Raw genomic sequence first — 12,809 nt, forward strand, 5'->3', positions numbered from 1 at the left:
AGAGTTTGATATGAGAATAAATCTAAAGTTAAAATATAGGGTAGAAATGCACCCATTTGCAGGAAATGTAGTCTTGATTTTCAACATTTTCTTTCAAGGCTTGCATTAAAACATTCTTCTTCATACTGCATTAATATACGCTACTTTTAAACTTTCATGCAGAGAAGGAAATCACAACTAAAAAAATCACAAATTTTTTCATACGGTGTTGATCTGGAAATTTTTGCCTCAGCATTTTGATGGTGTGGACGTGTGGCACCGAATGGAGATAAGCGTCTCGACAGACGTCACAATATTTGAACAATGATGACGAAAACTGTTGTCTCTGTCGTGTCCGTGTGTCGAAAATTGTTATGCGCTTATTTTTTTATTTGATTTTGTGCGTGGCATAGATTTGCTATGCGCAGAGGACGCTTAAACAGCGCGCAATTGCACAGGCGAGCACCTTAGAGGGAGCGTTGCTCGCACGGCTGCGCTAGCATCACAGCTAACGTTAGCCATGCTGCTACTTCTCTGCTCGGGGAGGACGTATACGTGTGTGACGTATGACGTGACAGTATGTGACGTATGACGTGACAGTATGTGACGTGTGTAAGAAGGTGCACTTGCTGTCTGTGAGAGGGAGACACAGAAAAGAGTGAGAAGAGCCTGTCGTGTAATGCCAGCAGCTAAAAGCAACTGCGTGAGAATCCACAGGCCTGTGGACGTGTTGAAGGTGTGCTGGAAAATGCGGAACGGAAATTACGGAGCAGCAGAAAAGTGGAATGTATTATTTAAATCGGTGCGTTGGAAAACACGGACCGGAGTTTTTTTTTAAACTGGATCTGGATCGGCATTTTCCCATGCCTTGCCGATGCGCAATTTTTGGCAAATATTGGCACCCGATCCGATCCAAATATCGGATCGGGACATCCCTACACACAGGGTCCATTGCCAGGGTTAATGTGGTCAACATATATCAAATAAAAACTAAATAAGATAAGGCTCAGAATGGTTTCTTAACAAAACTTTAGTTAAAAGTTAAAGTACCAATGATTGTCACACACACACACACACTAGGTGTGGCGAAATTATTATCTGCATTTAACCCAACACCCTTGATCACCCCCTGGGAGGTGAGGGGAGCAGTGGGCAGCAGCGGTGGCCGCGCCCGGCAATCATTTTTGGTGATTTAACCCCCAATTCCAACCCTTGATGCTGACTGCCAAGCAGGGAGGTAATGGCTCCTATTTTTATAGTCTTTGGTACGACTCGGCCGGTTGTCGTAGCATGCCGTGTGTTGTGCATTGTTTACACAACGTGCGGTACGCTACTTATGTCCGTCCGTGTCGAAACTCGTTCGGTACACCTCCGAACCGAACCGAAACCCCCGTACCGAAGCGGTTCAATACAAATACACGTACTGTTACGCCCCTAACAATACCCCATAATGACAATGTGGACTTTTATTTTATTCTTTTTGGAGATTTTTGCAAATGTATTAAAAATAAAGTAAGAAATAACATGTACAAAAGCCAAAAGCAGTGAAGTTGTCACGTTGTGTAAATGGTAAATAAAAACAGAATACAATGATTTGCAAATCATTTTCGAACAGTTTAAGAACAACGAGTTCATCATCGGCGGTCACTCGAACGAGTATGACGATCCTCCTGGTAGGGGTGTATCCCTTTATGGAGGATGCCTGTGCGTGACTTAGCTTAACGTGGGGAGACTGATGCACAGACAGTCACCACACGATCCTTGACAGAATCCGGGTCAGGGTCCAGTGGCATGGAGTCCAAGACGACTGGGGACCCTTTTCTGCTGCAGCCTTCTTCCGCCATCGCAGCCGTTGTGGCAGTTCTTAAATCTACCGTCTTCCGCCTGCTCCGCCGTTAAGGTCTTCACCGTATCCCTGGCTAGGGGGCAGTAGTAAAGGGGTTAACCTCTTAGTGCCCCAAGACCCCATAGAGGAGCCTCCACTGCCGGATGCACTTTAACGTCATGCCCATCACTCTACTTCAGTATGGTGTGGACTACCAGCGCTACGCCAAGTCACCTTCGATCCAATGAATATCATCCGCTTCTTGTCAGCACTGTCCTCCAACCCCAGTCAGGTTATTGCAAGGAATTTGGGGATTTCACCACGTGCCAACTTCACTGGTTTTGGGTTTTGTACTATATTTTGTATACACGGGTGGTATTCGCAGCACTTAACTTTTTCCACATTTTGCTATGTAAAAATGAAATAAATTACTTTTTGTCCTCAAAAATCTATACACAATACCCCATAATGACAGTGAAGAATGAAAAAAAAAGATTTTTGCAAATGTATTCAAATAAAGTAAGACATAACATGTACATAAGTATTAGAGATGCGCGGATAGGCAATTATTTCATCCGCAACCGCGTCAGAAAGTCGTCAACCATCCGCCATCCACCCGATGTAACGTTTGATCAGAACTGCATCCGCCCACCATCCGCCCGTTGTTATATATCTAATATTAATAAAAAAATTAAAAAAAAGGGTGAAAACTACGCGAATTGCACCTTGTGCAGACAAGATTTTTCGATCGGACACGGAGGAATTAGCCATGTAAAAGACCACGTTGGGACAAAAAAACACAGGTCTAATGCCGTTGCTAGCGATACAAGTGGAAAACTTTCAACGTTTTTCGTCGCCCAAACAGATTCTTTGGATGTGATAAATGCCGAAGTTTTATTTACGGAGGCAATAATTGAGCATGGACTTCCAATCGCACTGGCTGATCACATGGGACAGTTAAATGTTTGTAATGCAACCTTTAAAAATCATTACGCGGTGATCGCGATCCCAAAAATAAACTTTTCTTGCATGATAATGTCCAGAAAAATTCGCTTTATATTACTATAGAGTCCTTTTAACGAATGAGTTTGATGGTTTATCACAAACCTTAAATGAAAGAAGTCCTTTGTTCTCCTGCACCATGCATGCGCAATCCTGTCGGCTGTATTTCACAGCACGACATACTGTAAAAAGTGTTTATACTATTTATACTTTCAATTAACAAATTGAAGTCTTGTGAAAGGTTGACAGGATAACTGGCATTAACTGTCAAAATAATTTCAAACTATTGAAGTTAGCTTACAGAATAAACATGTCAATCAACCCATATGATTTTTGCTGTAATATTTTTGTTTTGAAAAGTCACTGTGACTGATAGAAAAGTGATGGTTTTAGCAACATTTTAACCTGTCTGAATGCTAATAGTCATTTTGCGTCGGGGGGCGAAGCCCTGAACCCTCCACCAGGACTTTGTCCTGGACCTACCGGGGCCTGCGGCCCTTGGACCCTGGCTACTAGGTTTTTCTGATTTAAAAGTTGGCAGGTATGGTGAGGTTATAAAGCTTTTGCCTGTTAAAGAAAGGAGACTGATCCAATGCACAGACATTCGCGTGCCACGCTGTCACGACCCAGACGCACACCAGTGCGCAATCATATGGGAGCCGCGCTGAGCGCACCTCCAAGCGCGTCTCGCTGCCGGCGACGGCCGGGTATATGGGCCCACGCTCCAGCGCCATCCATTTTCAGGGCTAGTTCATTCGGCAGGTGGGTTGTTACACACTCCTTAGCGGGTTCCAACTTCCATGGCCACCGTCCTGCTCTCTATATCAACCAGGGTGAGCCCCACCCCTTTCATGAGCGCACTACGCGCGGAGTGACCCCTGTTACGCGCCCCCGGCAACAGGGGTGGCAAGCAGGTAAGCTGCGCGGGCGGAGCGCGCGGAGTGACCCATGTTACGAGCCCCCGGCCACGGGGGTGGCGGGCAGGTAAGCTGCTTACCTGCTGCGCGTGACGCCGGCCGCGGCGAAAGCGGACGAGGCGGGGTGTCGGTGCGGTGGGCGCGGTAGTGACCCTGGACGTGCGTCGGGCCCTTCTCGCGGATCGCCTCAGCTACGGCTCCCGGTGGGGCCCTCTCGGGGGAAGGGGCCTCGGTCCCGGACCCCGGCGAGGCGTCCCTTCTCCGCTCCGTAAAAGTGTCCATCTCTTCTTTTTTTTTCTTCTGTTGTGGCATATGCTGCAGGTGCCTGCTCGTTTTTCGTATGTGGGTAACAACATTTAACTATGTATATATATTTCCCAATTGGTTTAACTGCCACCCGCAAAAAAAAAAAAAAAAAAAAAAAAATTGATCCGCCCGACCCGACCCGCGAGCGGATAAAATCTTAGTTTTTTTAATTTCATCCGCCCGATCCGCGGACTCCGCGGTTGTGTCCGCAAACCGCGCATCTCTAATAAGTATACACAGCCTTTGCTGAATACTTTGTTGATGCACCTTTGTCAGCAATTAAGTCTTTTTCAATACGATCAATCATCAATCAATCTTTATTTATATAGCCCTAAATCACAAGTGTCTCAAAGGGCTGCACAAGCCACAACGACATCCTCGGTACAAAGCCCACATACGGGCAAGGAAAAACTCACCCCAGTGGGACGTCGATGTGAATGACTATGAGAAACCTTGGAGAGGACCGCATATGTGGGTAACCCCCCCCCTCTAGGGGAGACCGAAAGCAATGGATGTCGAGTGGGTCTGACATAATATTGTGAGAGTCCAGTCCATAGTGGATCCAACATAATAGTAAGAGTCCAGTCCATAGTGGGGCCAGCAGGACACCATCCCGAGCGGAGACGGGTCAGCAGCGTAGAGATGTTCCCAGCCGATGCACAGGCGAGCGGTCCACCCCGGGTCCCGACTCTGGACAGCCAGCACTTCATCCATGGCCACCGGACCTGTGCCCCCCCCCCCCTCAAGGAAAAGGGGAGCAGAGGAGAAAAGAAAAGAAACGGCAGATCAACTGGTCCAACAGGGGGGCTATTTAAAGGCTAGAGTATACAAATGAGTTTTAAGATGATGCCACTAACTTGGGAAGTTTCGCCCATTCCCCTTTGCAGCACGTCTCAAGCTCCATCAGGTTGGATGGGAAGCGTCAACATTTTCAGATCTCTCCAGGGATGTTCGGTGTGATTTAAGTCTGGGGCTCTAGCTGGGCCACTCAAGTAAATTCCTTTGACATAATGGCTGTGTGTTTAGAGTTGTTGTACTGCTGAAAGATAAATTGTCACCCCAGTGTGATTACAAGAGCGCTCTGGAGCAGGTTTTTATCCACCCGCCATGATATCACCCTCTATCCTGACTAGTCTCCAAGATCCTGTTGCTGAAAAACAACCCCACAGCATGATGCTGCCACCACCATGATTCACTGTAGGGATGGTACTGGCCTAGTTTCCTCCAAACATGACACCTGGAATTCACGCTAGAGTTCATTTTTTATGTCATCAGACCAGATGATTTTGTTTCTCATGGTCTGAGAGTCTTTCTAGTGCATTTTAGCAAACTTTTTACTAAAAATGCCTTCTGCCTAGGGCTGTGCGATATGGCCTTTTTTTTAAATATCTCGATATTTTTAAGCCATGTCACGATACACCATATACCGTATTTTCCGCACTATAAGGCGCACCGGATTATTAGCCGCACCTTCAATGAATTACATATTTCATAACTTTGTCCACCAATAAGCCGCCCCGGATTATAAGCCGCGCCTACGCTGCGCTAAAGGGAATGTCAAAAAAACAGTCAGATAGTTCAGTCAAACTTTAATAATATATTGAAAACCAGCGTTCTAACAACTCTGTCCCAAAATGTACGCAAATGTGCAATCACAAACATAGTAAAATTCAAAATAGTGTAGAGCAATAGCAACATAATGTTGCTCGAACGTTAATGTCACAACACACAAAATAAACATAGCGCTCACCTTCTGAAGTTATTCTTCATTCGTAAATCCTTCGAATTCTTCGTCTTCGGTGTCCGAATTGAAAAGTTGCGCAAGCGTGGTATCCAAAATGGCCGGTTCCGTCTCGTCGAAGTCATCGGAGTCAGTGTCGCTGTTGTTCTGTGAATCCTGCCTTCCGGAAAGCTCGGACCACAGTTGTGACCGAAATATCTGCCCAGGCATTTACGATCCACTGGCAAATGTTGGCGTATGTCGTCCGGCGCTGTCTGCCCGTCTTAGTGAAGGTGTGTTCGCCTTCGGAGCTGTGTGAAAAAAGCCACCCGGCCTCTTCGCGTAAACTTCCCTTAACCACTCGCTCATCTTTTCTTCATCCATCCATCCCTTCGAGTTAGCTTTTATGATGACGCCGGCTGGAAAGGTCTCTTTTGGCAAGGTCTTCCTTTTGAATATCACCATGGGTGGAAGTTAGCATGGCAAGCTAGAACCGCAGTGAAGGATGACTTCTCATTCCCTGTGGTGCGAATATTCACCGTACGTGCTCCCGTTCCACAGTGCGGTTCACAGGAATATCAGTTGCTGTGAAATACGGTAGTAATCCGTGTGCGGATGGAGAGATTGCGTCTTTTTATGAACCGGATCCTTGTCGCTTAGTAGGAGCCATTTTGTGGTCTTTACAGATGTAAACAGGAAATGAAACGTACGGTGATATCCGCGCGTTTTTTCTTCTTCTTCCGGGGGCGGGTGGTTGCTTACAGTAGAAGAAGAAGCGCTTCCTGTTCTATGGGGGCGGGTGCTTTCCTTGGCGGTTGCTTGCGTAGAAGAAGAAGCGCTTCCTGTTCTACCGGGAAAAAAGATGGCGGCTGTTTACCGAAGTTGCGAGATCGAAACTTTATGAAAATGAATCGTAATAAAGCGCACCGGGTTATAAGGCGCACTGTCAGCTTTTGAGAAAAATTGTGGTTTTTAGGTGCGCCTTATAGTGCGGAAAATACGGTAAGTCTTTTTCAATACGATGCCACTAACTTGGGAAGTTTCGCCCTTTCCCCTTTGCAGCACGTCTCAAGCTCCATCAGGTTGGATGGGAAGCGTCAACATTTTCAGATCTCTCCAGGGATGTTCGGTGTGATTTAAGTCTGGGGCTCTAGCTGGGCCACTCAAGTAAATTCCTTTGACATAATGGCTGTGTGTTTGGAGTTGTTGTACTGCTGAAAGATAAATTGTCACCCCAGTGTGATTACAAGAGCGCTCTGGAGCAGGTTTTTATCCACCCGCCATGATATCACCCTCTATCCTGACTAGTCTCCCAGATCCTGTTGCTGAAAAACAACCCCACAGCATGATGATGCCACCACCATGATTCACTGTAGGGATGGTACTGGCCTAGTTTCCTCCAAACATGACACCTGGAATTCACGCTAAAGAGTTCATTTTTTATGTCATCAGACCAGATGATTTTGTTTCTCATGGTCTGAGAGTCTTTCTAGTGCATTTTAGCAAACTTTTTACTAAAAATGCCTTCTGCCTAGGGCTGTGCGATATGGCCTTTTTTTTAAATATCTCGATATTTTTAAGCCATGTCACGATACACCATATATATGTGGATATTTGGCCTTGGCCTTGAATGAACACTTGATGCATATAATCACAGCAGTATGATGATTCTATGTGTTGTTGCGTTTTGGACCAGTTGTTCCTCCCAGGGAATTCAAGTCACAAGTCGCTCCCAAGCTCTTTACGACACTTAAAGCTGAGTAGAAAAACCACCAGAGACAGAATAGGTATTTTGTAATATATTTGCAAAGCTTTGCATATATACATTGAGACCAGTCCAGCCTAGAACATTCAATCGCACCGCTAAGATGGTCTGCCCCCCCTTGACCAAAACCCCTCTCCTCTTAAGTCTCTCTTCCTCCCCCCCTGGCAGTCATGTCTCTATAGCCAAAACACATGCTTATTATCTCTCTCTCTAACATTCCTCACTTCAAGGTTAAGCACACAGTTTTGCAGACAACCAAAAGACCACATTTGGAAGAAAAACACTAGCTGTTTTGTAATATGATTATGAAATTAAAAGAAGTAACACTTAAATTCGGATATATGTAAATATCTGCCTCCGACAGTGTCTACATTAAAACATTCTTCTTCATTAATATATGCTACTTTTAAACTTTCATGCAGAGAGGGAAATCACAACTAAAAGTGTATTTATTAAACAGTTATTAAGCAGTGGCACAAACATTCATGTCATTTCTAAAACAGAAAGTGCAAGATTGTCAGAGACATTTTAAAACAAGCTATTAGTGCACTTTTGTGCATGATGTCACTAAGATGACATATCAAAACAACACTAAATTAAAGTGCACTTTTTGTACAGAACGCCACTACAATAGTTTAAAACAAATAAAGTGCACTTTTGTGCATGATGTCACACAAGATATTTCAATAAGTGTCAAATAAAAATGAGCGGCATAATAGGAAATCAAATAGTGTATGTCCTTCGCTATGTGGTAGCTTCCTGCGGACGTTCTCTCCTTCTGTTGTTGACTATTGTTGATGTGGAAATGGTTGCCTCGGCATTTTGTTGGCGTGGCACCGGCCGGAGATGTTGACATGCGGAGTTTCAAGCACTCTTCATTCTCTAGCAGGTGACTTTTCAAATGATGCTACATATTAGCAGTGCAGCTACTTTTTGTAGCAACGCTTTTGCCGCATACTTGACAAATTACGGTTGTCTGTTCAACATCTTCCCGCTTGAAGCCAAACTACCGCCAGACGATGGACCCCCTGCTGTTTTTCTTGGGAATTAATTCTTCCTTCATTTGTTACCAGATTCGCACCTTCTTTCTCTCGTATTACCACTCGCACCACAGCTTACGTTACCCATGCAATGGGTAACGTCACCCATGTCTCTGCTCCGCGATGGCGTATACGTATGTAAGAATGTGCGCTTGTTTTATGTCTCTGTGAGAAGGAGAGACAAGAAAGAGTGAGGAAAGCAACTGCGTGAGAACGTATACTCGAATATCACCATGTAGTCATTTTCTATATCGCACAGAGACAAACCCGCGATATATCGAGTATATCGATATATCGCCCAGCCCTACTTCTGCCTGGCCACTATACCGTACAGGCTTTATTTCTGGATTGCTGCAGAGATGGTTGTCCTTCTTGAAGGTTGTTCTCTCTCCACAAAGGAAAGCTGTAGCTCTGACAAAGTGACCATCGGGTTCTTGGTAACCTTCCTGACTAGGGCCCTTCTCCCCCAATTGATCAGTTTGGACGGCCGGTCAGCTCTGAAGAGTCCTGGTGGTTCCAAACTTCTTCCATGTACGGATGACTGTGGTCATTGGTACGTTCTAGGCAGCAGATATATTTCCCCAGATTTGTCCCTTCGAGACAAGTCCTTTGACTTCATTCTTGGTTTGTGCTCTGCCATGCGTTGTCAAATGTGGAACCTTATATCTAGATATCAACTATGGAGTCCAATTAAGCTGTAGGAACATCACAAGGATGATCAGTTGAAACAGGATGCCCCTTGGTTTTACTTTTGAGCTGAATGGCAAAGGCTGTAAATGCTTATGTGGTTTCTTATGTTTAAAATTGTTAATACATTTGCAAACATCTCGAAAACATTTTCACATTGTGGCTATGGGGTATTGTGTATATACTTTCTGAAAGTACATGTATTATTTGGTGGAATAGATTCAACAAGTTGTTGGTTCATATTGTCATGCCGACAACACTCTGTTGCCATGTAACCCAATAAAGTGGCAGGTTTGTGTTGGGATGATGACTTCATTGATAGATAAGTCATTAGTGCCGTTAGAATACCTTCTACACTTGTCTTTTACAGGCGAGAGTAACTGGACAAAGACCCAGGAAGGATGTGACGAGACGCCGGAGAATCCTTCGAGTAGGAAAAAGTCAAAAAAGAAAAACGGTGAAAGCATAGTGGTAGGTTTTCTTTGATCCATGACCGAGTTAATAGAGGGCTTACACTGGTCATTAAACACATTGAATTGATTTTGTGAGAGTTAAGGCCCTGAATGGCATTAAAAAGCATTAAAGGAGCCATATGTAAGAATCTGGCCAGAAATGGTACTGTGATCACGGTCAAAATTGTCAGATGGCAGTCACACATAAGAGATAACGTGTAGACTGCAATATGACTCAAGTAAACAACACCAAAATTCTATATGTTCCATTGAAAATATAGAACATTACACACGGCGCTCAAAAATCCATCAAAATGTTTTAGTAGGTCTTCGGTAAGCTATGAAGCCACACCGCTCGATGGATTGTACTGTGCTTCAACATAGGAGTATTATTATGGTCGAGTCATACCAAAGACTATAAAAATGGTACCCATTAACTCCCTGCTTGGCACTCAGCATCAAGGGTTGGAATTGGGGGTTAAATCACCAAAAATGATTCCCGGGCGCGGCCACCGCTGCTGCTCACTGCTCCCCTCACCTCCCAGGGGGTGATCAAGGGTGATGGGTCAAATGCAGAGAATAATTTTTGCCACACCTAGTGTGTGTGTGACAATCACTGGTACTTTAACTTTAACTTTAAAAGCAACATTTCTTACCTTCTGGTACCCGCTGATCTGTATTTGGGATCTGCATAAATCATGAAAATTTGCGTAGTCGATAAGCTTCTTTTTTTCTATCTTCTTGTTATGGGACATTCATCCTCCGCTGTTGCCATTTCTAATATGAAGTAGTGTAAAGTTCTTACTTATATCTGTCAGTGAACTCGCCATGAAAGCGCTAAAACATACCGGTGTAGTGACTTTACATTATTCACCCAAAAAACTTTAGTAATTAAAGAGTTTTTCACGGGACACAATAACGCTGCTCAGTTATCGATTGAAGTAAAGTCTGAATGTCATTAAAACACTTAGCTCCATCTTTTGAAAACTTTTTCCACTCCCGTCCTTGCACGCTACAACAAAGATGACGGGGAGAAGACGCTGTCGAAGGTGAGCCACGTGAATAAGACCCGCCCACAAAACGGCGCATCCTGAAGCGACTGTCAGAAAGCGACTTGAAGATGATGTGTAAAACATCATCTATGTAACATTTTGACCAAAGAACCACCATTACATGTTATGTAGACCACAAGGAAGTTTTTTACATTTAGAAAAAAATAATAATTAAAGCTGCAAGCAGCATTGGTCGGGCCCGCATTTTTGGCAGGTGCTAGTCCTAAGTGTCCCAATACTTTTGTTCAGTTTTCGTCATAAGTGTCCCAATACTTTTGTCTACTTTTAGTCCGAATTGTCCCAATACTTTTGTGTAGTGTACCTACCTTGTCTGCATTGTGTGGGCACGCTGGTGCTTCCTGCTTTTAAGCAGCCTTCTTGAAAAAACAGCAGCATCAGCGCAGCGGCTCTTTGAAGGGTCATAAAATCAAAACCGGAGCCGGTATTAAAACTCTTTCGATAGCTTTTAATCAAAAGGGTTCAATCTCTCTCCTGTGTTAGTTTGAAGCCGAAACAACAAACACGCTCAGAGGAGATAATGTTTGAAGAAAGGTGACCGGTTTTTACAAAAATGTTGTGTTGAAGGGGGAATAGCAAGCTTCTTGTAGATTTTTGCTGGGGGTTGTCAATTTATGAAATGTAGGTCTAAGTGAGACCTACGGAGAGGATTTTGTTTCATGTCTCTCCGACCTTCCCAGTGGGAGTTACAGGCAGTTTTGTCATTTTTTTTCTTCTGAGGAGCAGTTTTTTCTCCGTTTTATTCAAAAATTGCTCTAGAGCGCAATTTTTAAATTTGGGGTTAGGTTTTTTTATTAGATCGCAATTTTTGCCAGTCCTGATGTGTGCGTTCAGTTTGGTGAGTTTTGAAGCGTGTTAAGGGGGTCAAATTACAGCTCAAAAAGGCAAAAGTGACTGTTTTTAGTACTTTTTTGTCTTGAAGGGGGAATTGCCAACTTCCTGTTGATTTTTGCCCGAGGATATACAATTATGAAAACTAGGTCTAAGTCTGACCTACATAGAGGTTTTTGTTTCATGTCTCTCCGACCTTCCTAGTGGGAGTTACAGGCAGTCTAGTTTTTTTTGTTTCCTAGGGGGTGCTAGAGCGCAATTTTGAGTTTTGGGGTTCGTTTTTTTTTATTAAAAGACAATTTTCGCAGGTCCTGACGTGTGGGTCAAATATGGTGAGTTTTGAAGCATGTTAAGTGGGTCAAATTAGTGCTCAAAGAGGCGGCGGAAGAATAATAATAAAGAAAGAATAAAACCTTACAAATTCAATAGGTCCTTATGTCCCATTGCATAAGGACTCCCTGTGGGAGTCCTTATGCAATGGGCCATGCGGGCCCTAATAATGTGACCCCTTTAATGCGCCTTATAATCCAGTGCACCTTTTGTATGAAAATAGACCTGATTAGACCCGCTTATCGGCAGTGTGCCTTATAATAGCTGCGAACAATGGGAGACCGGGCTTTCTGCTCCGCCGCTCCCAGTCTGTGGAACGCTCTCCCTGACCACCTGAGGGCACCACAGACTGTGGATGTTTTTAAAAAAGGCTTAAAAACCCTACTTTTTAAAAAAGCATTTTTTTAGATATACCGTATTTTCCGCACTATAAGGCGCACCTAAAAACCACACATTTTCTCAAAAGCTGACAGTGCGCCTTATAACCCGGTGCGCTTTATATATGGATTAATATTAAGATTCATTTTCATAAAGTTTCGGTCTCGCAACTACGGTAAACAGCCGCCATCTTTTTTCCCCGTAGAAGAGGAAGTGCTTCTTCTTCTACGCAAGCAACCGCCAAGGTAAGCACCCGTCCCCATAGAACAGGAAGCGCTGCTTCTTCTACTGTAAGCAACCACCCGCCCGCGTAGAAGAAGAAGAAGAAGAAGCGCGCGGATATCACCGTACGTTTCATTTCCTTTGTGTGTTTACATCTGTAAAGACCACAAAATGGCTCCTACTAAGCGACAGGTTTCCGGTTCATGAAAAGACGCAATCTCTCCATCCGCACACGGACTACTATTTCACAGCAACTGCCTAAAGACTTTCAAGAAAAGCTGGCTA

General features: G+C 44.2%; 1 protein-coding gene across 2 annotated transcripts in view; it reads left to right on the forward strand.

Moving 5' to 3' along the window:
- The window catches only part of ahi1 (Abelson helper integration site 1), an 82,335-nt gene that overhangs the window by 3,764 nt on the left and 65,762 nt on the right, over nt 1-12,809 (forward strand). For both annotated transcript variants that reach the window (XM_061924524.2, XM_072911918.1), the window contains exon 2: nt 9,612-9,712. In XM_061924524.2, coding sequence (XP_061780508.1) covers nt 9,612-9,712 — 101 coding nt within the window. The remainder of the gene's footprint in view (nt 1-9,611; nt 9,713-12,809) is intronic.

This window comes from Nerophis lumbriciformis, linkage group LG29 (assembly GCF_033978685.3).
Source record: "Nerophis lumbriciformis linkage group LG29, RoL_Nlum_v2.1, whole genome shotgun sequence".
NCBI classification, from domain to species: Eukaryota; Metazoa; Chordata; class Actinopteri; order Syngnathiformes; family Syngnathidae; genus Nerophis; species Nerophis lumbriciformis.